This window comes from Podarcis pityusensis (assembly GCF_964106645.2).
Source record: "Podarcis pityusensis genome assembly, chromosome: 14".
In the NCBI taxonomy this organism is placed as follows: domain Eukaryota; kingdom Metazoa; phylum Chordata; class Lepidosauria; order Squamata; family Lacertidae; genus Podarcis; species Podarcis pityusensis.
In genome coordinates, this window is record NC_138039.1 from 12,531,616 (window position 1) to 12,554,641 (window position 23,026).

The following is a 23,026-nucleotide window of genomic DNA, read 5'->3' on the forward strand; positions in this document are numbered from 1 at the left end:
GACCTTTGTTGGCAAGGTGATGTTTCTGCTTTTTAAGATGCTGTCTAGGTTTGTCATTGCTTTTCTCCCAAGAAGCAGGCATCTTTTAATTTTGTGACTGCTGTCACCATCTGCAGTGATCATGGAGCCCAAGAAAGTAAAATCTCTCATTGCCTCCATTTCTTCCCCTTCTATTTGCCAGGAGGTGATGGGACCAGTGGCCATGATCTTAGTTTTTTTGATGTTGATCAGACCATATTTTGCGCTCTCCTCTTTCACCCTCATTAAAAGGTTCTTTAATTCCTCCTCACTTTCTGCCATCAAGGTTGTGTCATCTGCATATCTGAGGTTGTTGATATTTCTTCTGGCAATATTAATTCCGGCTTGGGATTCATCCAGCCCAGGCTTTCGTATGATGAATTCTGCATATAAGTCAACCTTAGAGTATACCCCAGCACAAAACATCTGCTCATTTTATTTTTAAGCAGGAAAACTTTGATGCAGGTCAATGCTCTTTTTTGAAATGTTGGTACACGATGGGTATTCCTGGAAGCTCTCCATCCAATTCCATGTAATGATTCAAGCAATAAACAAGGGTGATTTCAAAAGGAATGGGTATACTGCTATAAAACACCACCTCAATCTGCAGTCAAGAGTGCCTGTGGAAGACCTTCCTTTCTCCCTGCAACCCTAGTGGAAGAGCTGGGGAAACTCTGGCCCTTCAGACGTTGTTGGACTCCAACTCCCATCAGCCCCTGCCAGCATGTCCAACCATCGGGGATGATGTGAATCATGATCTACGAACATCTGGAGGACCACTGGTTTAGGAGATGTTCACAAATTACCAATTCCTGAGAAGGGATTGACTGGTGCCCAAAATGAAGAGGTACCTCTAAACTGCAAACCATCAGCACACCAGGAATGGCTGTAAATGTCGAGCTGAGACCCTAGGAGGGAAGAAGGCCTGTGTGGGCCAAATCCTGCCCAGAGCATCTGGAAAATTCAGATGTGGAGTGATTATCCTCCCCCACTCTCCATTTAGCTTCATATGTTGAGCTTCAGGCTTGCAGAGTGTAATTTCATCTTGCAGAACTCATGTTAGATCACAAGACACACCTGCCTTCAAACAGAAGGGCATGTCTTTAATCAAAGCTGCTCCTTCGTAGCATGGAGATTTTGTATCGATAAGGCAAAGTGCAGAGACCCTTTTCCTCCCTAGCCTCCTTTGAATTCCATGGCGTTCAAGGAGGAGATATGCTTCATTTCCTGATTAACCGGGCATTTCCTTGGATCTTTCTGTAGCTAACCGGGAGGTACGTAATTGTCGACAGACAAAAGTTCTGAGACATGTGATAAGAAAGCTGCCTGTGTATTATGGTCTACCTTCGTGGGCACAGCTAGTGAGATAGAGGCATCCCGTTAGCCACTGCTGGAAGCTACTCCTAGAACAGAAAGACCTTTGGCGTATTCCGGTAGTGAGGTTTGCAGGCAGAAAAAAGTCCTTGTAAAAATTCATCAGCATTTGAGTGATGAATACACATCAGTTTGTTTACCTAACAGCTCTCAGTACCCTCTTGTCGCCTGCTGAAGACATTATTTAGACAAGCCTACCCAGATGTTCAGAAAGTTTTAATTTCTTTAAGTCTATTTGATTGCAGTTTTAACCTTCCATATGTTTTATATTACAGTTGTGATTTTTTTTAGTGATAATTTTATTGTTCTATCTTTTTTGTATACCACTTTGAGGTCTTTTCTGCAATCAAGCAATATATAAATCTTATTAGAAAAACAAAAACAACGAACTACATAACCAATCCTCACCCTCTAGGCTATAAATGGATGTGGATAATACAATAAAATAGAAAATGTGCAGAGCTTTGCAAACTAAGGTTTGCTAGAAATGCAACTCATCCTATGTTAATGGTGTTTTCATTTTTATAGACCTGATACAATTTCTATTATACCAGAAGTCTGGAATGTACTAATGAGACCCTTTTTGTATCTCCTTCAATATTTCGTACCTGTTTTCTGTCATTGTTTTGTTTTATGATTGATTTTGCATTTTACTTAAACAAACAAAAAATAAACAAACTACACTTCCCAGGATTCCTTGGGGGGGCGGGACATGTTTGTTAAAGTGGTATCAGAGTGCTTAAAATGTATAATACAGATGTGATCTAACAGCACTTACTAGGAATGGGACTTAACATTGGATACAAACCATTCCTTTCAGCATTTGGAAACAAACTGCTATTTTGATACAAATCATTGTTTCTAGTGTTCGGATACCAACTGTTGGTTTGATCCAAACCATTGTTTCTAGTGTTTGGATACAAACCATTGTTTCTAGGAATTTTTATGAAGAACACACAATAAAACAAAAGGTGTGTGAGAGAGAGGGAGGGAGGGAGGAAGAGAGGGAGGGAGAAATGAATGAATGGGAGGAGGAAGCTGCAATTTTTTCCCTTCAAGGAATTATTGACACCAGCTCCAAAATACTGTGTTAACAGAAGACTTATCTGCTCCAGTCTTCACAGTAGGGTTATCTGTCCCTTTAACGTGATAGATGGTTGGAGACGTGAAGGATGATAGATGTGCAAGTCCAAGTGGTGATTCTAATTTAGGAGGTGGGGAGCTTGGTGTGTGAAAGAGAGAGACTGTCTGTCTTTGGTGAAATGTTACATAGAATCCCTGACATAAGCTCTATCAAGGCTTCACTCTGGCAGCAAAATTTGCCTCACAACTGTCACTTTCACCAGCAGGCAATCTTCCCAGAATCAACGATGAGGCTCGTTAAAAAGAACTTTTCTCATGCTTTTTAGAGTAAAATCAAGGAAGGGTGACTTGGGTCAGTACAGACTGTCCTCAGCTAAAGTCAGAACTGGCTAGGCATTTACAAACTTTTTGGTGAGCAACATTGGAGGGGGGATGTTGCCAAGGAGAATCATCTGATCCCAAGAGTTCTCTCCTATCTTTAAAGGTTCCTCCAGACGACCCATTTATTGAGTCCTGGTCCTTATTTCCTTGCACAAAGCTTACATGTAAATTAGATGGTTTTCAGTTTTTACTGAGCTCTAGTGGGGTGTATCTGGTACTGCCTGGGAATTTGTAGAAACCCCCCCCCCAAAAAAAATATTGTGAGTCTTGATTAATATATAATTTGTGTGTCTGTGTCTAATCTTGCCCCTTTCTAAAATTTATTTATAGGTGCGTGTTTTGCTTTTTATAAATCTGCCGAAGAATAAAACAAAATAAAATCAGGATTAAGGGGTTTTCTTAGGGTGGTGGAGGGTGTGTGTGTCGTGTTCCATTGGCGAAGTGGTGGCACTTGACCTTTTTCTAATAGGTGTGGGGGGGGACAAAACATGGAGGGTCGAGGAGGGTCAGTTGGGGAGCGGGGAGTGAGAAATGTCCCTATCTTTACCTGAGGAATGTTGGAGGGTATGGGCTTTGCACACATGTGGATTATTTTGGCCTGGCTGGAATGTGTCTTTGAACTCCATGTTTCATATTTGCTTGGATGGAGGACAGAGAAGTGTGTGTGTGTGTGTGTGTGTTGAACCCATTCTTCTGCAGAAAAGCAAAGTTTGCATTCATTGCTCCACCTACTTTTGCTCCTGGCCCCGCCCACAACTTGCATGTGGTCCTCAGAAAACTGCCCAAAAGGGAGCTGCACATCTTAGAATGGTTTATCAGTCAATCCTGCTTCACAGGGAGTTCTGGAAATTGTAGACATGTAAGGGGGAATTTGTAGCCATGTAAGGGTGGCGCTGTGGGTTAAACCACAGAGCCTTGCTGATCAGAAGGTCGGCGGTTCGAATCCCCGCAACGGGGTGAGCTCCCGTTGCTCGGTCCCTGCTCCTGCCAACCTAGCAGTTCTAAAGCACATCAAAGTGCAAGTAGATAAATAGGTACCACTCCAGCTGGAAGGTAAACGGTGCTTCCGTGCACTGCTCTGGTTCGCCAGAAGTGGCTTAGTCATGCTGGCCACATGACACGGAAGCTGTACGCCGGCTCCCTCGGCCAATAAAGCAAGATGAGCGCCGCAACCCCAGAGTCGGTCACGACTGGACCTAATGGTCAGGGGTTCCTTTACCTTTAAGGGGGAATAACAACCCTCCTAACAACTTTCAGCACCCTTAACGAACTCCAGCTCCCAGAATTCTTTGGGGGTAGCCATGACTGCTTAAAGCAGTATCATAGTGCTTTCAAATGTATGATGCCCAAATATTCTCAAGCTTAGGCCCACAGATAATGTTGGACTACAACTCCCATCATCCCTAACTAGCAGGACCAGTGGTCAGGGATGATGGGAGTTGTAGTCCAACAACATCTGGGGACCCAAGCTTGAGAAAAGCTGCCTTAGACGGAATCGCTCGCACCCCTATCCCCTTGCAAGCAGCAGGGAGTGTTGTTGCATACAGCAGCCAGCTACTTTCCACAGCTGCCGCTCATTTTCTTTCTGAATCTGTTCTCTCGGCAAAAGCAGTTTAATTAAAATTGGTAACTGTCTGATGCCATTTTGGGCACCAACGAAGGCGGTGAACATCTGGAACAAGTTCCTCGTCCACAGTTAGTGTTTAAGTCAGAATGTAAACACTTGCATTCGTCCAAACAAACCTTTAATTGGCTAGGCGGTGCTGTGAAGACCAGTGGAATAGTTCAGGTCAGCATCCCCTGAAATATGCAATTGTGGGAGAGGGATAAGGAGCACCCCGGTTTTATTTAGGTGTATCTTTTTATCATGTTCTTCAGCCCCCCAAAATGTACTCAGAGTGACTTACAAGTCATTAAAAATAAAAGAAGAAGAAGCAGTCCCTGCCTTCAGGCTTACAATCTAAACAAGGCACAACACAAAAGGAAAATGGATTGGGATGGGAGGAGAAAATAAGCAAAACTCGGGCTCAAGTTCATAGTTACCATTTATTTATAAAAATATTTCTATGCAGCTCATACAGATATTATTAATAAACATGTGGTTTAACAATCCATTTCTCTTCCCAGTGATTTATGGGAATTGTAGCTCTGTGAGGGTAAGGCGGCACTCTCAGCACTCTTCCCAAGTGCTGGGAAAGTCATGTCTTGCTTAAAGCAGTATGATACTGCTTTAAATGCACATTGCAGATGGACTGTGCAAGTTGTATCTTGACGACTCATATTGTTTCCTTCTGTTGGCAATTTAGCTTCACTTCATTCGTAATCTGTGTTTTCTCCAAAGAGCTCAGGGTAGCACCTATAGTTCATACACACACTCACATTTTATCTTCACAACAACCCTATGTAGTAGGACAGGCCCAAGATCACCCAGTGAGCTTCATAGCCAAGAGAGGATTCAAACCTAGGACCTCCTACACACACATAAACCCCCACTTTCTCTATCTCGATTCCAGGACAAGCCTTACCTGTTTTTGACTTTTATGCAGCCCTCAATGATGTAGAGCAGGCTTCCTCAACCTTGGCCCTCCAGATGTTTTGAGACTACAGTTCCCATCATCCCTGACCACTGGTTATGCTAGCTAGGGATCATGGGAGTTGTAGGCCAAAAACATCTGGAGGGCCAAGGTTGAGGAAGCCTGGTGTGGTGTTTCTGTCCTAAGAATAGGTGATGATTTGACTAGCCTAAATATAAGTAATTAGAATTTGAGGTCAACTGAGAAACATCTGCAGCCCTTTGCTCTGAATTTCTAAGTGGAAGGCTGCAGGTGCTGATCAACTAATCTGTTACTTTAATTGATTTACAGTGCAATCACAGAAGTAAAACTCATTGAGTTCAATGAGACTTACTTGGACTTACAGGTCTGTACACTAAATCCCTTTGTAATCAATTGAAAAGTTATCCCTGATTCACTGGGTGAGACTTTGTCTTTTAAAAAAATAATGTTAATTAATTTTAATGCAGGCACAAAAAACTGCAGAAAGGAATCCCCTTTCAATCTCATATATGAAGGAATGCCTATTTTAAGATGGCATATAAGAAGCTGTCTTCCGCCAAGTCAAAACTATGGGTCCATTTAGCTCAGTATTGTCAACACTGGCTGGCAGCTGTTCTCCAGAGCTGGCAGCGCTACCTGCCATACCTGGAGATCTTAGAGATTGCACCTGGACCTTTTACAGGCAAGGTAGATGCTCTGCTGCCAGTGAGGTTTTAAAATCAAAACACTTGATAAAGTTGCTAAAATTCCTTGCTGCATTAATCACCTTTATATTAAGAATTGTCATTTTTATGTTTCTAATATTTGCTTGGTATTCCAATTTTTAAAATATACTTTCCCCTATTCCCTGTCCGCATGCATTGTCCATTGCACCCATGCCTAGACTTTGGATTGGATAGAAAAGTAAACAATTATTGCTCCCTTTTATTAACAATTATGGGATGGGGGGTGGAATAACCCCCCTGGAATTATAAAAAGATCCAACTGCATGCGTCGTGTTCTTTTAATCATTGTCATAATGATATAATATTTCAGCTCGGTTTTAATATGAAAGTTTTATTTTGCTCTGGCTTTCTCTCTTTTCACAGAAAGCAAATCTTACATGGCATTTTAATCATCCGCTTAATCTCCCAAATCAAATAGTTTACAGCTTTACATTCTGGAAATATACACCAGAAGGGTTGAAAAAAGTGCCCAGTAAAATTATGGTTTTATGATAACGCCGGGTATGAGTTACAGTTTCCCCAGTAAAATCACCGCAGCCAAACAGATGCTAAGGCAAAACCATTGCTCAGCTTTACTCCTCTATAATAATTGGGACACCTGCTAATGTTGCCATTGCAGTTAAAGGTCCTCCTATATTTCTTTTGTAAACATTCTTTTGGGCAGATTTATCAACTGGCCATAAATAGTCAGCCAGGGATGAAATGTAGCCCAGAAGGCCTTAAAACAAAAGATACACTGCCATTTGGATTTCAAAAGCACATTGGCAGAATTCGGTTGTTGTGTCTATTTGCTCACTGTAGGAATCCAAATTCCTACTTTGTTTGTTGACTTCAAGTAATCTAGGGGGGTTGTCTAGTTGTTGTTGTTTTTCCAATCTGCAAGAAGATGCACCCAATGGCCCATGCTTGACGTTCGTTTTTAGAACAACCACAACACGCCCAAACAATGCAAGGCAGACAAAACAGGATAAGTTAAATTTAGCACGATAGAGCAACTCGCAAAACAGAAACGTTGCTAATATTACCGAAATGCTTTCAGCTCCCTGAAACTCCTACAGGTAGGTTGTGTGAGAAGGTTTTACATTCATATCCCATTTCATTTTAGGAAAAAATCATTTATGCAGGCTCAGTGTGGGATTTGCAGTTAGTTCATACAGAAGGGGTGTGGGGCAAAATGTGGGATTATGGAGCACCCTTGTGGCTCACTGGTCGCACACTCAAAAGTTCCCAGATTGTATCCCCAGCACCTCCAGGCATGGCTAGGAGAGACCCCCCACCAGGAATCCCCAAGAGTCACTTCTAGTTAGCATAGACAATGTTGAGCTACATGAAAAGATGGCCTGACTCAGTATAAGACAGTTTTCTACATTGTTGGTCCCAGCCAGCCACGCTCTCCTCTAAAATATTCCATTCCATCCCCCCACACCGACTTCTCCCTTTCCTTCCAGGGCCAGATTTAGGTTTGATGGGGCCCTAAGCTACTGAAGGTAATGGGGCCCTTTATATGTCCAGCTGTCCTTTGCCAACAACAAATTGTCACTGGTTTTTTGTGTTGAATATATGCTATATGGTAATTTATGGACCTAATAGGTATCTAAAGCTGTTTGCACGTAACAAATAGGAGCCTACACAACACAAAACACTGTTGATGTATGTAGGTTTTATTCTATTTTTTTTTTAATCTTATATTTTGGAAATGTACATCCAGGTTTTTTTTCCCTTTAAATTTTTTTGGGGGGCCCCAAGAGAGTGGGGCCCTAAGCTATAGCTTGTTTAGCTTATACAGTGCTACCTTGGGTTACATACGCTTCAGGTTACAGACACTTCAGGTTACAGACTCCCCTAACCCAGAAATAGTACCTCGGGTTAAGAACTTTGCTTCAGGATAAGAACAGAAATCGTGCTCCGGCTGTGCAGCAGCCATGGGAGGCCCCATTAGCTAAAGTGGTGCTTCAGGTTAAGAACAGTTTCAGGTTAAGAACAGACCTCCAGAATGAATTAAGTTCTTAACCCAAGGTACCACTGTACTTAAATCCGGCACTGTTTCCTTCCCTTCCCTTCCCCAATAGTCAATTAGCATTCTGCGGCTGCTGAGCATGCTCAGTTCCCATTTGGCTCTTTTTGAGTCTCTTCCCCTCCAAGCACACACTCCTTAAGGTTCTAGTTTCAAAGATTTTTAGCACATCTGAAAGCCTTGGGGTTCTCTTGATTCTGATAATACCTTCATCTTGCACATGGATGGTGCTGTTTTGGCGATGTAAGGTTCTGCACTCCACCCCTGAACTTCTGAAATGGAAGCAATGGGAACTCGGCTTTCTATGCTTGGTGTAGAGATGCTCAAGGCATAAGATGTGCCACAAATTCCTGCACTCTTTGCTGTGCCTCTATATTGGACACAATATAGGGCAATCTGAAACCAGGGATGAGAGAATCTGTCTGCTTCAGTTTCTCTCCGTTTCTCATTTTTCCAGCCTAAAGTTCAGTTCCCCACATTTCCATTCAGTTTCGTGATTTTTCTTCCTTTTTCTTTAAAAAAGTCCTCGTGAGAATCCATCAGGATTTTAGTGCAAATTGCTTCTGATTGACCCATCTTCCCTATGCATTTTGTCTAATAAGCATATTTTCCCAAAAAACATTCTCCTTTAATATCATGCTTTGGTGTTTGCTTCTTTTTTCCCTTCCTAATATAGATGCATTTTTATAGACACTTTTCACCGTAACATAGGCATTGGGCTTGGCGGGAGAACTGCATCGCAAAATTTGGAGAAGTGCAAATTTTGAATGATTGCTGAGCTTCTGCTCGTAAAAGTGTATAAACGGTAGATTTGCCTTTAAATGCAAACTGATTTAAATTCCTCATCATCTTTAACCACCCTGTTGTCTGCCTCCAGAGTGTATGGAAGAAGAACACTGTTAAGAAACACTGTTAAGAAAGAGTGCTACATAGGAGGGGTGGGGAACCTGTGGCCCTCCAGGAATTGTTGGATAATAATAATAATAATAATTTATTATTTATACCCTGCCCATCTGGCTGGGTTTCCCCAGCCACTCTGGGCGGCTTCCAACAAAACACTAAAATGCAATAACCTATTAAACATTAAAAGCTTCCCTAAACAGGGCTGCCTTTAGATGTCTTCTAAAAGTTTGGTAGTTATTTTTCTCTTTGACATCTGGTGGGAGGGTGTTCCACAGGGTGGGCGCCACTACTGAGAAGGCCCTCTGCCTGGTTCCCTGTAACTTGGCTTCTTGCAGTGAGGGAACCACCAGAAGGCCCTCGGAGCTGGACCTCAGTGTCCAGGCAGAACGATGGAGGTGGAGGCGCTCCTTCAGGTATACTGGACCGAGGCCATTTAGGGCTTTAAAGGTCAGCACCAACACTTGTCAACTCCCATCAACTCCCATCATTCCCAGCCAGCATAGCCAATGGTCAGGGATGGTAACAGTTGCAGTCCATCAACACCTGGATGGCACTATGTTGTTTAGCCCTGATTTACACACAGAGAGAAGCTTGGTTCACACACATCACAGTAAGCCAAAGCTAAGATTAACTCAGTACTAGGATTCTAGATTCAGGTAGGTAGCCGTGTTGGTCTGACGCAGTTGAAATAAATTAAAAAATAAAAAATTGTCCAGTAGCACCTTAGAGAACAACTAAGTTTGTTCTGGGTATAAGCTTTTGTGTGCATGCATACTTCTTCAGATACACTGAAACAGAAGTCACCAGACCCTTATATATAGTGGGAGGGTGGGGTGGGGTTTGGGGAAATTAGGAATTGAGGTGAAATTCAATTCAGGTCTCATTTAAAGCCAAATCTACCAAATTTGCACATCCTAAAACAACATTTAAACCGATGCATAGCTAGCCTTTGAAATTTGCACTCATCTGAATTTTGCAATGCAGGTTGCCAATGAAACAGTCTTTACAAAAATGAGTTTATTAGGAGAAAATGAAAATGTGAGTGAAGATAACATTCAGAAATCCATTATATTGGGGAAAACTGCTTACAAAAATGTGCACACATAGAAATGAAGCAGGTACTTTCTATTTCAACCTTGAAATGTCTGCTGAAAACATTTCTATTCCACCAGGATAGTCTGACCGTAGTTGTCCATAAAATCATAGAATTGTAGCATAGGGAGGGACCCAGAGGATCATCTAGTTCAGTGATGGCCAAACTTGGCCCTCCAGCTGTTTTGGGACTACAACTCCCATCATCCCTAGCTAACAGGACCAGTGGTCAGGGATGATTGGAATTGCAGTCCCAAAACTTGGAGGGCCAAGTGTGGCCATCACTGATCTAGTCCAACCCTGTGCAATGCAGGAATATGCAGCTGTCCCATATGGGGACCTAACTTGCAACCTTGGCGTTATCAGCGCCACACACTAACCAGCGGAGCTATCCATGTTCTGATAACCTCCAAGTTGTACAATTGCAATGCCGTTCTTGGCCAGGGAAACATCCTAAGGGCTGGTTGGAAAAGCACCAAGGGCCACATTTGACCCCTGAGCCTGAGATTCCCTACCCTGATGTAGAGAACATTTCACTGGGTGAACCAGTGATCCAACTTCCTTTGTTCCCGCCTTTCCCACCGTTTTCCAATCCAGCCAACCCTCTTCCAAATCAAGCCACCAATTTGCATTGGCTCCTCTTCTCCTCAGAGTAGCTGGCTTCCTGGGGGAAGTGGCTGTCTTCAAATAATTTAATTATCATGTAGCGTGCACACCTTTCAGGGAACCCCCTCCTTTCCCATAATGAAACCGTTGAATGATTTGCCTTTAGTTTTACAACACATGTTGGAAACCACTCCAAAGCATTGCAAGAGAAGGAGGGGGGAGTGAGAGAGAGAGAGAGAGAGAGAGAGAGAGAGACTATCAAATTGTTACAGGATTGGATGCCAACACAGAGAGTTATTAGTCTAATTCATCCTACAGATCAAAGCCCACACAGGCAGCTATCCTGCCTACAGCTATTTTCCTTTTACTTTCCTACTTGACAGTAGTCCCCCCCCCACCAGTCCTTCTGTTCTGTCCTCTTTGACACACACAGAGACACACACATTTGTGTGTATTCCCACCCCCCTCCCCAGTTGTGGAAACAGAATTTACGCCCGTTGTGGGGGGGGGTTAAAAAACAAAACAAAGCAAAACACCAGGATGGGCAGTTTGCCATGTCCTCTCAAGGGGGTTTTATTTATGACTCAATGAGGGATGGATTTTGGAAAAGAAAAAAAAAAAAACAACCCAGAGTGATTGGGACTGTCCTACGTCTCCTTTATTTGTCTTAAACACCAAGGAAGAGAAGGAACTCTGGAGCCTTGTTTACAAGAAAGAGTTATGAAGCCAGTTGGGCTATTTAATTTGGCCACATTGTGTATGTCGTTGGCAAGCGGGAGGCTGGTGCCCATCTTGCCAGTGGGGGACCACCCAGGAAGCTGGGATTGCATAGCTACTGGCTGTTGCATACACCCAAGTTCAAAGGTTCAGGAGAGACCTTTACCACACTTGAATCGGTTAGTCGCTGCCTTTTTCATTTTCCTCCAGCGAGAGCAGGGGGAAGGGAGAACGAGCCCACCGAGGAGATTCAGAAAGGGTTGTTTGGGGACTTCAAGACTGCAACAACAAAAATTGCCACTGTGTGGATTAAAAGGGGGGGGGGAGAGAGGAGGGAGGGTGGAAGCAAAGGAAAAGAGGGAGGAGAGAAGAAACAGAGAAGCATCATTCTTCCACCTCTCTCCCTCTCTCTTTCTCTCCTACTTCACAGAAGCCAAAAGAGGACAAGGAATATGTTTGATAACACCCAGTACCCCTATAATTGCTTTAATTATGATGGGGATGATTACCCAACCTGCAGCTCTGATGAAGAGAAAAGGTTCACCAGACCAGCATACAGGTAAGCTTAACTTTTCCAACTCTCTCTCTCTCTCTCTCTCTCTCTCTCTCTCTCTCTCTCTCTCCATATTGTCAGTTGCTGGGGAATTCCTCTGTGATTCTTTGCAACGCTCATCCACAAGCATCTTCCAGGTGTGGGCAAACAAAAACAAAATAAAAAGGATATGGGGTTGCAATGATTTTTGGATTTTTTTTTAATGACTTGTTTTAATGCATTTCAACTGCTCGCATTATTTTACAAATAGGAGCCAGGTTGAGTTTGGATTTCAACCAGGGGGGCTCTAGACTGAAGTGGCAAAAAAAGGTTTGCTTGGGTGGCCTCAGTCTGATCAGACTTGCCTACTGCAGAGGGTTGTTTGGCAGATAAAATGTGTACAGTGTCATAAGTATTTCCCCCAAAAAATGTAGCCTTATTGATGTAACTGATAGGGATTGCTGTCCTCTGATCAATCTCCAACCCCCCTCCCCATTCTCTACAACAATCTAATGAATATGTCTTAAATGCATAAGGTGCTAAATTAACCACTTTAGGCAAGGATATAAGTGAGATACTCAGGATCTGAGTCTCTCAAGCAAGTCTGATTAGTCACTTCTAAATCTTTCAAAACGGCTGGATTTTGACTTACTAAGTAGCTAATCAAATGTGCATATTACAAAAAAAATCTAGGTTATTTTTTGAGAGATTGAAGAAAGCTCATGGTTACTGAGCAAAAACTTACCACTCATTATTAAAAGAGAAGATTGTCTTTAACCATTTCTTCTTTATTCTCTCTTGCATTAACACCACACCTTAAAAAATAGAGTATGTCCTTAACTCTCAGATCCACTGCTAAAGATTAATCAACCGAAGCATGAGTTGATTAATGCACTATTTATATTAAGTTGCACTTCCCAAAGATCACAAGGAAAAATACTTCCTGTTCCACTATGCACAGTTATATGGGAATAACCGTGCATCCTATGCATGTCTACTCATAGGCAAGCCCCATTAAGTTCTGTGGGGCTTACTTCCAGGTAAACACGTGTAGAATTGTCACCTGAGCCCCCTAGAACTCAGTGGCACATGCCACATCCAAATCAACCTGGACAGAACTGAATTGCAAAGTGATCCTTTGATATGAAGTGCAACCGCCTGCCACAATTCACAGGAATTTCAGTGCTGAGAAACTTCTGTTGTTGTTGGTTTTTCAAAAAAGTTGCAAAACGTGCCTGGGCATGCTTTTTGGTGGTACTGTGTGTTTGTGTGTTTTAAATCAAAGCTCTTTCACTTGAGTGGAATGGAAAAACAGTTGCCAAAACAGAGAGATTGCATTTCTCACTGTGCAACTGGAAGAATCCTTAAGTATTTTCCTTCTACTTAAAATGGGCAGTCAGCAGCAGTCCTGCTACTTCTCATGCAATAATGGGTCAGTCATTGCTGTAGACAAGGGCTGAAGGAGAATTCAGGACATCTCTACTAGGCGTAAATCCTACTTTCAGGATCTCTTTTTAAAGAAACGCTTTGTGCTTTCCGCAATCAGCTTTCCTGAGTCATAAATGCCCAGGTGTTCTCAGTGGGAGAATGTGACTTGATTTGAGAGCTAACGTGAGATTTGGACTCAAATTCCAGCATGCAGACTTTGTTTGTCAATGACTTGGAAGTTTTTCCAACTTACCCTCTTCTTGTTGCAACTCACCCTGGGACCTTATGACAAAGGGCAGTTTACTTCAATGGGTCTACTCTGTGTAGGGCTAGTGTTGGATACAACCTAATACCCACTGACCCCACTCATGGAGCCCAGTGCTTCAAAGAACTCTCTCAAGAGACTATCCAAAGAAAGTGGGCATCTCAAGAGCAGCGCTGTCCAATGGATGGAGCTCTGCAGTGCAAATGTTAAGAGCATGAGTGATGAGCTGAAAAGCTCCCAGTTCAGTTACCACACTGACCTAAGGCAGGCTTCTATCTCTCAGTCTCCACTGGTAATATGGGAGACAGTGTGGTATAGCAATTTGAGCGCTGGACCAAGGCTGATTCAAATCCCCACTAAGTCGTAGAGATCACTAGGTGACCTTGGGCCAGAAACACACTCTGCCTCTCTGTCTCTGATCCTATCCTACCTCATAGGGTTGTTGCACTGCGAAAAGTGGTGGGGTAGAGAATTATGAATGTTCACCTGGGTTCCCTGAAGGAAAGCTGAGAAATAAATAAATAAAACGGGTCATCATCACCATCATCATCATCATCATCATCATACATTACTGCAGCAATGATTTGAGAACTTAGAACAGCATTATGCATGAAAGATATCTAGGGTTGGATCCTGACTGAGGCTAAAGCTGTAGTCCTACTGAACCCTACTGAAAACAAAGGCACTTACTCATGAGGAAGAGTGTTAGCTATTGAGCGTTACGTCTCATTGTTATGTAGGTCCCATTGTTGTTACTTTGGTTTCAATGGGGCCTCTCTGCATAGTTAGTCCTGACTTAATTGAAGCCCCATTGACTTCAATGGGAAGTCACTGCAACTAACAATCCTATGCATGTCTATTTGGATCAAAGTCCTTGTCATATTCAGCGGGGCTTATTCCTGAATGTGTGTGTTTAGGATCACAGCCTTGGAGCGGGATTGAATCTTATGCGATGTTGTTTCCAGAATCTCTATGCCCGTAGCATCGACACCTTTCTATACAGGACGGTATTGTGATTCGTTTTGCTTTGTTTCATGTTGCAGCTACATCGCTTTAATTGCAATGGCCATTCAGCAGAGCCCCTCCAACAAAGTGACTCTTTCTGGCATTTACGACTTCATCATGAAGAAATTCCCTTACTACAGGACAAACCAGCGAGCCTGGCAGAACTCCATCCGCCACAACCTCTCCCTCAACAGCTGCTTTGTCAAGGTAGGACCAACAAACCACAGCAACATGGGCAGCAGGCCACAACCTAGAAAGGGAAACTTGGGTTCTGCAAGCTGCTCGGTTGGGAGCCCTATTTGCAAGAGGATGCTGTGCACATCTGGCTGTAGAATCAGCTCAGATGTGGCCATAGGGAACCAGCGCTGTGCTGAAAGCTGGCTCTTGATTTCTCCCCTGTGAAAGGAGGCTTTCAATAAGCCTCTCAGCGCCAGTTGCTGCGAATCACAAACTGGAAGAGCTCTGTTGTGCTCACATCCTGCTTTCAGGCTGCCCATGCACAAATCGTCGCCGTCGTCATTATATTAAATTTGTATACTGCCCTATACTCATAGATCTCAGGGCAGTTCACAACATAAATTAACAGTGGAACCTCAGGTTGCGAACGTGATCCATGTGGGAGGCACGTTCGCAACCCGCAGCAGCACGTCTGCACACACACGGGTTGCAATTCAGCATTTCTGCGCATGCGCAAAGCACAATTTAGTATTTCTGTGCATGCGCGAGCGCCGAAACCTGGAAGTAACCTGTTCTGGTACTTCCGGGTTCAGCGCGGTGCATAACCCGAAAACGCACAACCTGAAGCGTCTGTAACCCGAGGTATGACTGTACAATATAAACAACACAAAATACACAATAAAAATAAGAATAAAGACAACCCAATAATCCCTCCATCCACAACACTTTTAAAAGGGCCACTGTGAGAATAATAATAATAATTTATTATTTATAACCCCGCCCATCTGGCTGGGTTTCCCCAGCCACTCTGGGCAGCTCCCAACAGAATATTAAAAACACGATCAAACATCAAACATAAAAACTTCCCTAAACAGGGCTGCCTTCAGATGTCTTCTAAAAGTCAGATATTTATTTCCTTGACATCTGATGGGAGGGCATTCCACAGGGCAGGTGCAACTGCCTGGTTCCCTGTAACCTCGCTTCTCACAGTGAGGGAACCACCAGAAGACCCTTGGAGCTGGATCTCAGTGTCCAGATAGAATGATGGGGGTGGAGACGCTCCTTCAGGTATACTAGAACAGGACTAGAACCATTAGCCTGATTCAGTAGGAATTTCCTTATGTTATTATAATCACAGATTCATAGGATTTTAGAGTTGGAAGGTACCCCAAGGGCCATCTAGTCCAATGTACGAATTACAGTTAAAGTACATCTGACAGATGGTTATCTAACCTCTGCTGAAAAATGAAAAAAAAAAGTCTACCCCCTTCCGAGGCAGTCCATTCCACTATCAAACAGCCCTTGCCATCAGGAAGTTCTCCCTAATGTTTAGCCAAAATCTCCTTACTTGCAATTGGAATTCATTTGTTCGGGTTTTACCTTCTTGAGCTATTAGAAAACAAGCTTGTTCCACCTTCTATGTGACAGCCCTTCAGGTATCTGAAGACGGCTATCATATTCCTCTCTCTTCTCTTCTCCAGGCTGAACATGCCCAACTCCCTCAACCACTCTTCATAAGGCTTGGTTTACACTCCATTCGCATGTCTCCATCTCTGGACCTTTGAGAGATGCTTTAGGAAAGGCGTCAGCAAACTTTTTCAGCAGGGGGCTGGTTCACTGTCCCTCAGAACTTGGGGAGGAGGGCAGATTATATTTTGGGGAAAAAATAATGAACGAATTTCTGTGCCCCACAAATAACCCAGAGATGCATTTTAAATAAAAGGACACATTCTACTCATGTAAAAACACGTTGATTCCTGGACCATCCGCCGGCCGGCTTTAGAAGCCAGTTGGGCCAGATCTGGCCCCCGGGCCTTAGTTTGCTTACCCATGCTTTAGGGTTTTGGTGGGTGTGGAGTTTTGAGCTTCCTTTGGCATTGTGAGGTGGCTGTGGGTGTTCTTTCCAAGAAACATAGCTCCAACTCTTTGCAACCTGCTTGGCTGCCTGTGCTTCCTGATCTGACGTCTTCCTTCGAACTTTCATTGAAGCATGGGCACCCAGGAGACCTGTAGTTTGCAGGCGATTTGTAGAACGAAGGAATCAAAATTCAGAAATGCCCTGGGTCATCTTGAAAGCAGAAGAAGCACATGCACATCTGACCCAGGGAAATTTCACCAAAATGTGCTCTCCTTTTGGATAATTTTTTAAAAAGCAATTTATTTATGGAGAATGACCAGCAAGGAACAGGGAGACGAGGACAGGAATAGGTTTTCAGCATAGCACTATAGGAAACGAAGAAAGCTCTATTATAGCGGTTCTCAACCTGTGGGTCCCAAGATGTTGTTGGACTACAACTCCCATCATCCCTGAGCTCTGGCCTTGCTATCTAGGGGTGATGGGAGTTGTAGTCCAACAACATCTGGGGACCCACAGGTTGAGAAAGGCTGCTCTTTTATGATGGGTGAGGCTGTTTGTCCATCGAGGCCTGAATTGTCTTCTCTAGATGAGAGCAGCTCTCCGGGGTCACAGACAGGGGGCTTAGGTTTAGCTGGTCCTTTTGACTGCAGATGTCAAAGATCTGACTTGGAATCTTCCATATGCAAGGTGTGCTCTCTACTATAGAGCCGTGGTCCAAGCATTCTCGAAGTGCAGCTGCATGGGCAAAAATATCCTCTCTATTTCTGAAGTCCAGATTGCGAGTGCTATGGCTGGTGATGGTTGGCAACTATGGTGACTGGTTGGGTGGAAGGCAGGGAGCCTAACAGTAGGTGGCGCCAGAGCCAATGGCAGGAAGAACCAATTAATTCTCAGTTTGCCGCATCCTCCTCCCTGCTGGGTTCTGCAAAGGGCAACAAAGACTATGAGGAAGAGGAAGTGGACAGGCAGTGTCCATTCCTGGACTTGTTGTAAGCAGAAAGGCAGGCTGGTGAGAGCTGACTGAGAATAGATGGGGGTTAATGGGGCAATGTCCTTAGTGGAGCAACATCCATGGGCTGTTGCTTATGGAGCTAAAATACCCCCCACACAGAGGGTATTTGGAGGGGAAAACTTAAGCTGGAACCTCCAACAACCGAGTGAGGACTGAACATGCTCAGTGGACATAGAATGCTGGCTGACTCTTGGGTGCGATGATTGAAAGCCAAGTGGGAAGGGAAATGGAATGGAGTTTCCTGCACAAGACTCCTTCCACGCTGCAACATTTTGTTGCAGATCCCATATTTATCAGGATTTCTATACCGCTAAATCATCTGTAGCCTCTCAGCGGTTTACACATTTAAGTCATGATTTCAGCATGTCCTCAGTTGCAGCCACTGCTCTCTGATGATAATGCATAGGAGTGCTACTGTACACGTATCAGCTCATGCTCAGGTGGAAGGTGTGCTGAGTGAGATGCTAAATGGCTGTGCAACGCAGGAACATGAAGGTCATCTGGAGAGCTGGCAAATGTTACATAGTGGGACCTGAGCTCAGTGGTGGAGCACATTTCTTTGAATGCAAAAGGTCAGTTGTATCAGCAGTGAAAAGGATTGAGTAGCAAGTGATGGGCAAGATCTGTGCCTTGGACCCTTGGAGAGATGCTGCCAGTCAGTGCAGGCTATACTGGGCTAGTTGGATAAACAGTCTGAGCAGGTAGCATTGCAAACACGAAAAGGAAACTTCATGCAATGGTGTGGTTCTTTTTGCGTGGCATTTTACCGATGTCCTCATGAGGTCTTGCAAGGGAAAAAAATATCTAAATATAACTGTTCCTACAATCAGATGGAGATTGCTGCTATCTAGAGATGTGGGGGGAAATTGATTCAGTTCACATTTAAGGCAAACATACCTAATTTGCACCAAAATGCAACCTAAAACACAGCCATCCTTTGAAATTCACACTTCTCTATATTTTGGGCTGCAGTTCTTCAGCCAAGTTATTTGTACAAAAATGTGTATATTGATGCAAAGTGTGCATATAAATGAATGCAACACGCAGAATTGCATTACATTAGGGGAGAGTTACTTGCAATGATGTGTATATTAGTCAAAACCGAATGTATTTATTAGGACAATCTGCATTAAGTTGCTGAGGAATTTTCATGGGGATCAGCAGCAACAAATACCTGTGGAAATAGGGAAAACTGAATTTAAGATTGGAAAAATGAGAACCTTGGAGAACCAAAATTGACAGATTTGTCCATTCCTCCTTTTATAACAATGTGTTCTCAATGCAGGTTCGTAACATAGAGGGGAGAAAGATGCAAATCAACTGCAACAAGCTGCGTAGCCAGAATTAATTAATTAAAAAAAAAATGACCTGCATTTATCCAGAATTCAGAAGGGGAGGATCTTAGGGCAGAGCAGACCCTTGGGATGATATAGCAAAAGCAATACACACAAACACACACAGAATATCTGTGCTCCAATGTGTATATGACCAGATACTCTCCAGATACTTTGAACTACAGCTCTTGTCATTCCTCACTTTGAGCTTGGTGGCTGAACAGGGAAGATAATAATAATAATAATTTATTATTTATACCCCGCCCATCTGACTGAGTTTCCCCAGCCACTCTGGGCGGCTCCCAGTCGAGTGTTAAAAACAACACAGCATTAAATATTAAAAACTTCCCTAAACAGGGCTGCCTTCAGATGTCTTTTAAAAATAGGATAGCTGCTTATTTCCTTGACATCTGATGGGAGGGCGTTCCACAGGGTGGGCACCACTACCGAGAAGGCCCTCTGTCTGGTTCCCTGTAACCTCACTTCTCGCAATGAGGGAACCGCCTTGGCGCTGGATCTCAGTGTCCGGGCTGAACAATGGGGGTGGAGACGCTCCTTCAGGTATACAGGTATACAGGACCAAAGCCGTTTAGGGCTTTAAAGGTCAGCACCAACAAGATCAGTAATACAGTTGTACCTCTGGTTAAAAACTTAATTTGTTCTGGAGGTCTGTTCTTAACCTAAAGCACCACTTTAGCTAATGGGGCCTCCCACTGCCTCCGCACTGCCGCCACGCGATTTCTGTTCTTATCCTGAAGCAAAGTTCTTAACCCGAGGTACTATTTCTGGGTTAGTGGAGTCTGTAACCTGAAGCGACTGTAACCTGAAGCGTCTGTAACCCAAGGTACCACTGTAGAGAGCAAGCAGCCTTTCCAGAAAGCTTATACAGCATGATGGATATTTTCCTCACATAACTCCTGATAAGCTTTGGAGGAACCGCAAGGCTCTGTGGAACACAGTTTGAAAGCCACTGTCCAAGGTTGGTAGGGAGAAAGAGAAGCTCAGCTCTAAGTAAATGGAGATCATTGAAAATATCCTTTTGCCCTCTTAGCTGCTTCTGGATGGAAGGATAGAAAATGCAGATATTGTTTTCTTCTGATGTATGCTAGTACATAGCAAATGAAAGGGGCTATTTGCCTACAACTTCTATAATTAGAGAGCCTGGTCTTCAACAGTTTGTCATATATGTTTATACGAGACTTGCATTTAAACGGACACAGATGTTGAAGCGGCTGTGTTTGTAGCACACATGCACACAAATGCCGAATTCGGGTTTTGCTTTCGCCCAGGCTTCAGCTCCGCAATCTGTTCTGAATGCTGTGCATCAACCTTAGACCTTGGGAATGAATAGCAATAAGAGTTCCTGTGCATGTGCAGAGTGCAGTTCCCCACTCTCTTCCACTCTTGGATTAGGGGATAAAGGTCTGAGATGAGGGAAAGGTTGCAGTTTCCAGATAGCCTTGCTAGATGGTTTTATATTTCTCTTAAGGCAGTAACTGACAGAATGGATGCTTTTTCTCTCTCTCTTTTATTATTATTTTAAAAACAATGAATTGCAGGTTCCCCGGACAGAAGGCAATGACAAAGGGAAGGGGAATTACTGGAGTTTTGCATCGGGATGTGAATCTATGTTAGACCTGTTTGAAAATGGGAACTACAGGAGGAGGAGGAGGAGGAAGAACGTCAAAAGGGAACCCAGAGACAAACGGCCAAATGGCGGGAGCGACTGCTTGCAAGCTCTGTCCCCGGTGGATTCAGGATTCCCCAGAATCAACTCCTGTCCTGCTCAGAGAGTGCAACCCCAGCCCAAAGCTTTGGAGACTTGCGAGCTTTTTCCAAATGCCGCCGCCAGCCGTGAGAGTCTAAACAGCTCCTCCATAGGAAAATCTGACTCCGAAATTAAATTTAGCATTGATTACATTCTCTCCTCCCCAGACCCTCTGCCTGTCCTGAGGTCTCCGTATCACACGGAAGATAATAAATACCACCTCTTGGATTCTCAGCAGCTGGTGAACCTTCAGTTTTGGACAATGTGAGCTTGCAAACTGGGGGGGGGGGGGCAAACTGAGAAGGAACAAGGGACTTTTTCCTGTCCGACAGTTACTGCAGTCGTCCTCAGGAACAGGAGACTAGATGCTTCATTGGGCTATTCAGTATCTCAAAAATGAATTTCTCTGAGGTTGGAAACTTACCACTAAACCATCTTACTGCTTGTGAACTTGTTTATGGATCTGTGGCACTTGCTGGTTCCTGCTTGAATCGAGTGTATCTGGTGGCCCCTTTCCTCCCTTATCAGGCCCAGCTGGGCTTATTCTGAGCACACCAAACAGCACCAAGTAGCTGGGTCAAGCTGTCATTTTCATTTCCCACAAGGCCCCTAAAATGGGCGGGGAGCACCTCTGGCCCTCCAGAGGTTGCTGAACTACAACTCCCATCATCCCTGATCATTGGCCCATCCTTGGTTGGACACTGATAGGAGTCCAGCACTGACTGGAGGACCAAAGGTTTTGCGGCCCTGCCCTAAAATGATTGCTAGACCCGACGGCTTGGAGCTCTGGTCTGAGGGAAAATATTTAAAGGAAGGGTTCAGGGCAAGAATCAGTTATTGGGGGCTGTCAGGTTGATAGGGTTCACCCCACAAGGATTCCAAGTGTGAAGCCAGCCTTAATCGGTGGTATAAAATAAAGGTTTTCTTTTCCACGGTCATCTGATTACACTTCACCACATTTCTGTTCTTTCAGGATGTTGGAATTACTATGGCCAGTTTTGTTCTATGGTTGCTGTCCACACACACACACACACACAGAGAGAGAGAGAGAGAGAGAGAGAGAGAGAAGCAGGGGGTTTTTCAGCCAAAACTCTGGCACCTCTCAGCTGGGCGCCATTGCCATTCTAAGAGCACTAGGAAGGTGTTCATGGTGAGTTCCAGCACCTCTTTTTCTAGAAAAATAGCACTGTGGATACAGGTGTATTTGTACTTGCAGCGATCACACAGAATCAGCTCAAGAAGAAAACACACACATACCAGAAGTGAGCCAAGATTTCTCAGAAAACATTTTTCTGAGGAGAATTTCTGATATGGCTCCCTAGAAAATAAAACTTACTTTGCCAAGTGTTCTCTGAATATTCTTTACAATTTGTTTGTGTGGCAGCCGCCGCTTCCCACCCCTACAATGCTCTGGAACGACACTAAGTCTGGGGTATTGTGGATGGTGCAATTTGGTGGGTAGGCCGCCAACACAGTTGCCGTAGAAACAACATCAACAATCTATGCAAAAAGAATAAAAAAGCTCTAGTGCTACCCGCTGAGAAAATATTACAGAATTTCTAAAACCCCCTGGATAAATTTAGTGGTTTGACCACACACACACCCCAGCATTTCTCTGTCAACAAATAGTGCTGATAATTTAGAGAAACCATTTGTACATTACTATTATTGGTTATTAAATTTGTATACCACCCTTCACCCATAGATCTGTGAACTGCCCTGAGACCTCTGGGTATAATTCAATAAATAATAATAATAGGTCTCAGGGTGGTTCACAGCATAAAAATACGGGATAAAAACACAAAATACATAAGCAAAACAAAACCAAACCAAGGCAGAGCCAAAGGCAGGCAGAACCAACCAATTCTAGATTTGTCCCCATTCTTACTCTCCTCCCTGTTGAGTCCTACAAGGACAACATTGAGGTGGAGGAGGAGAAACTGATAGCCATTGCCACCTCTGGTTGGGTTGCAAGTAAGCAAGCAGGCAGGCAGGTGGAGACTGGCTAAGGTCAGTGGCACATCTGCCCTAATGGACCATCCTGTACTGCTTCTCAGTTCCTCTTCCCTCTTTCCCATAAAATGTGTGTAGAGAGGTCGTGCCAGCCTTGGAGCTCACCCTCTTCCAGTTTCAGTGGGAGGGAGATGCTTTTGTTGACCAAAAAATGGACCCAGAAACT

General features: G+C 43.8%; 1 protein-coding gene across 2 annotated transcripts; it reads left to right on the forward strand.

Moving 5' to 3' along the window:
- The first annotated feature begins 1,254 nt into the window (after nucleotides 1–1,254).
- FOXL3 (forkhead box L3) lies at nucleotides 1,255–22,751 on the forward strand. 2 transcript variants are annotated; one of them, XM_080981240.1, is made up of 4 exons: nucleotides 1,255–1,292; nucleotides 11,899–12,027; nucleotides 14,737–14,905; nucleotides 20,639–22,751. In XM_080981240.1, the coding sequence occupies exons 2-4, from the start codon at nucleotides 11,921–11,923 to the stop codon at nucleotides 21,113–21,115; spliced, it is 753 nt and encodes a 250-aa protein (XP_080837366.1). In that variant the 5' UTR covers nucleotides 1,255–1,292; nucleotides 11,899–11,920; the 3' UTR covers nucleotides 21,116–22,751. The 2 variants fall into 2 exon arrangements, with proteins under 2 accessions (XP_080837366.1, XP_080837365.1); XM_080981239.1 differs by lacking the exon at nucleotides 1,255–1,292 and adding an exon at nucleotides 11,415–11,647.
- Nucleotides 22,752–23,026: the final 275 nt, after the last annotated feature.

Bases quoted from the DNA above. Each gene is read 5' to 3' on its own strand.
- FOXL3 (XM_080981239.1), top strand. From the start codon at position 11,472: ATGAAGCCAGTTGGGCTATTTAATTTGGCCACATTGTGTATGTCGTTG. The intron at 12,028-14,736 runs GTAAGCTTAACT...TTCATGTTGCAG, and splicing joins TTCACCAGACCAGCATACAG to CTACATCGCTTTAATTGCAA. The intron at 14,906-20,638 runs GTAGGACCAACA...AATGAATTGCAG, and splicing joins TCAACAGCTGCTTTGTCAAG to GTTCCCCGGACAGAAGGCAA.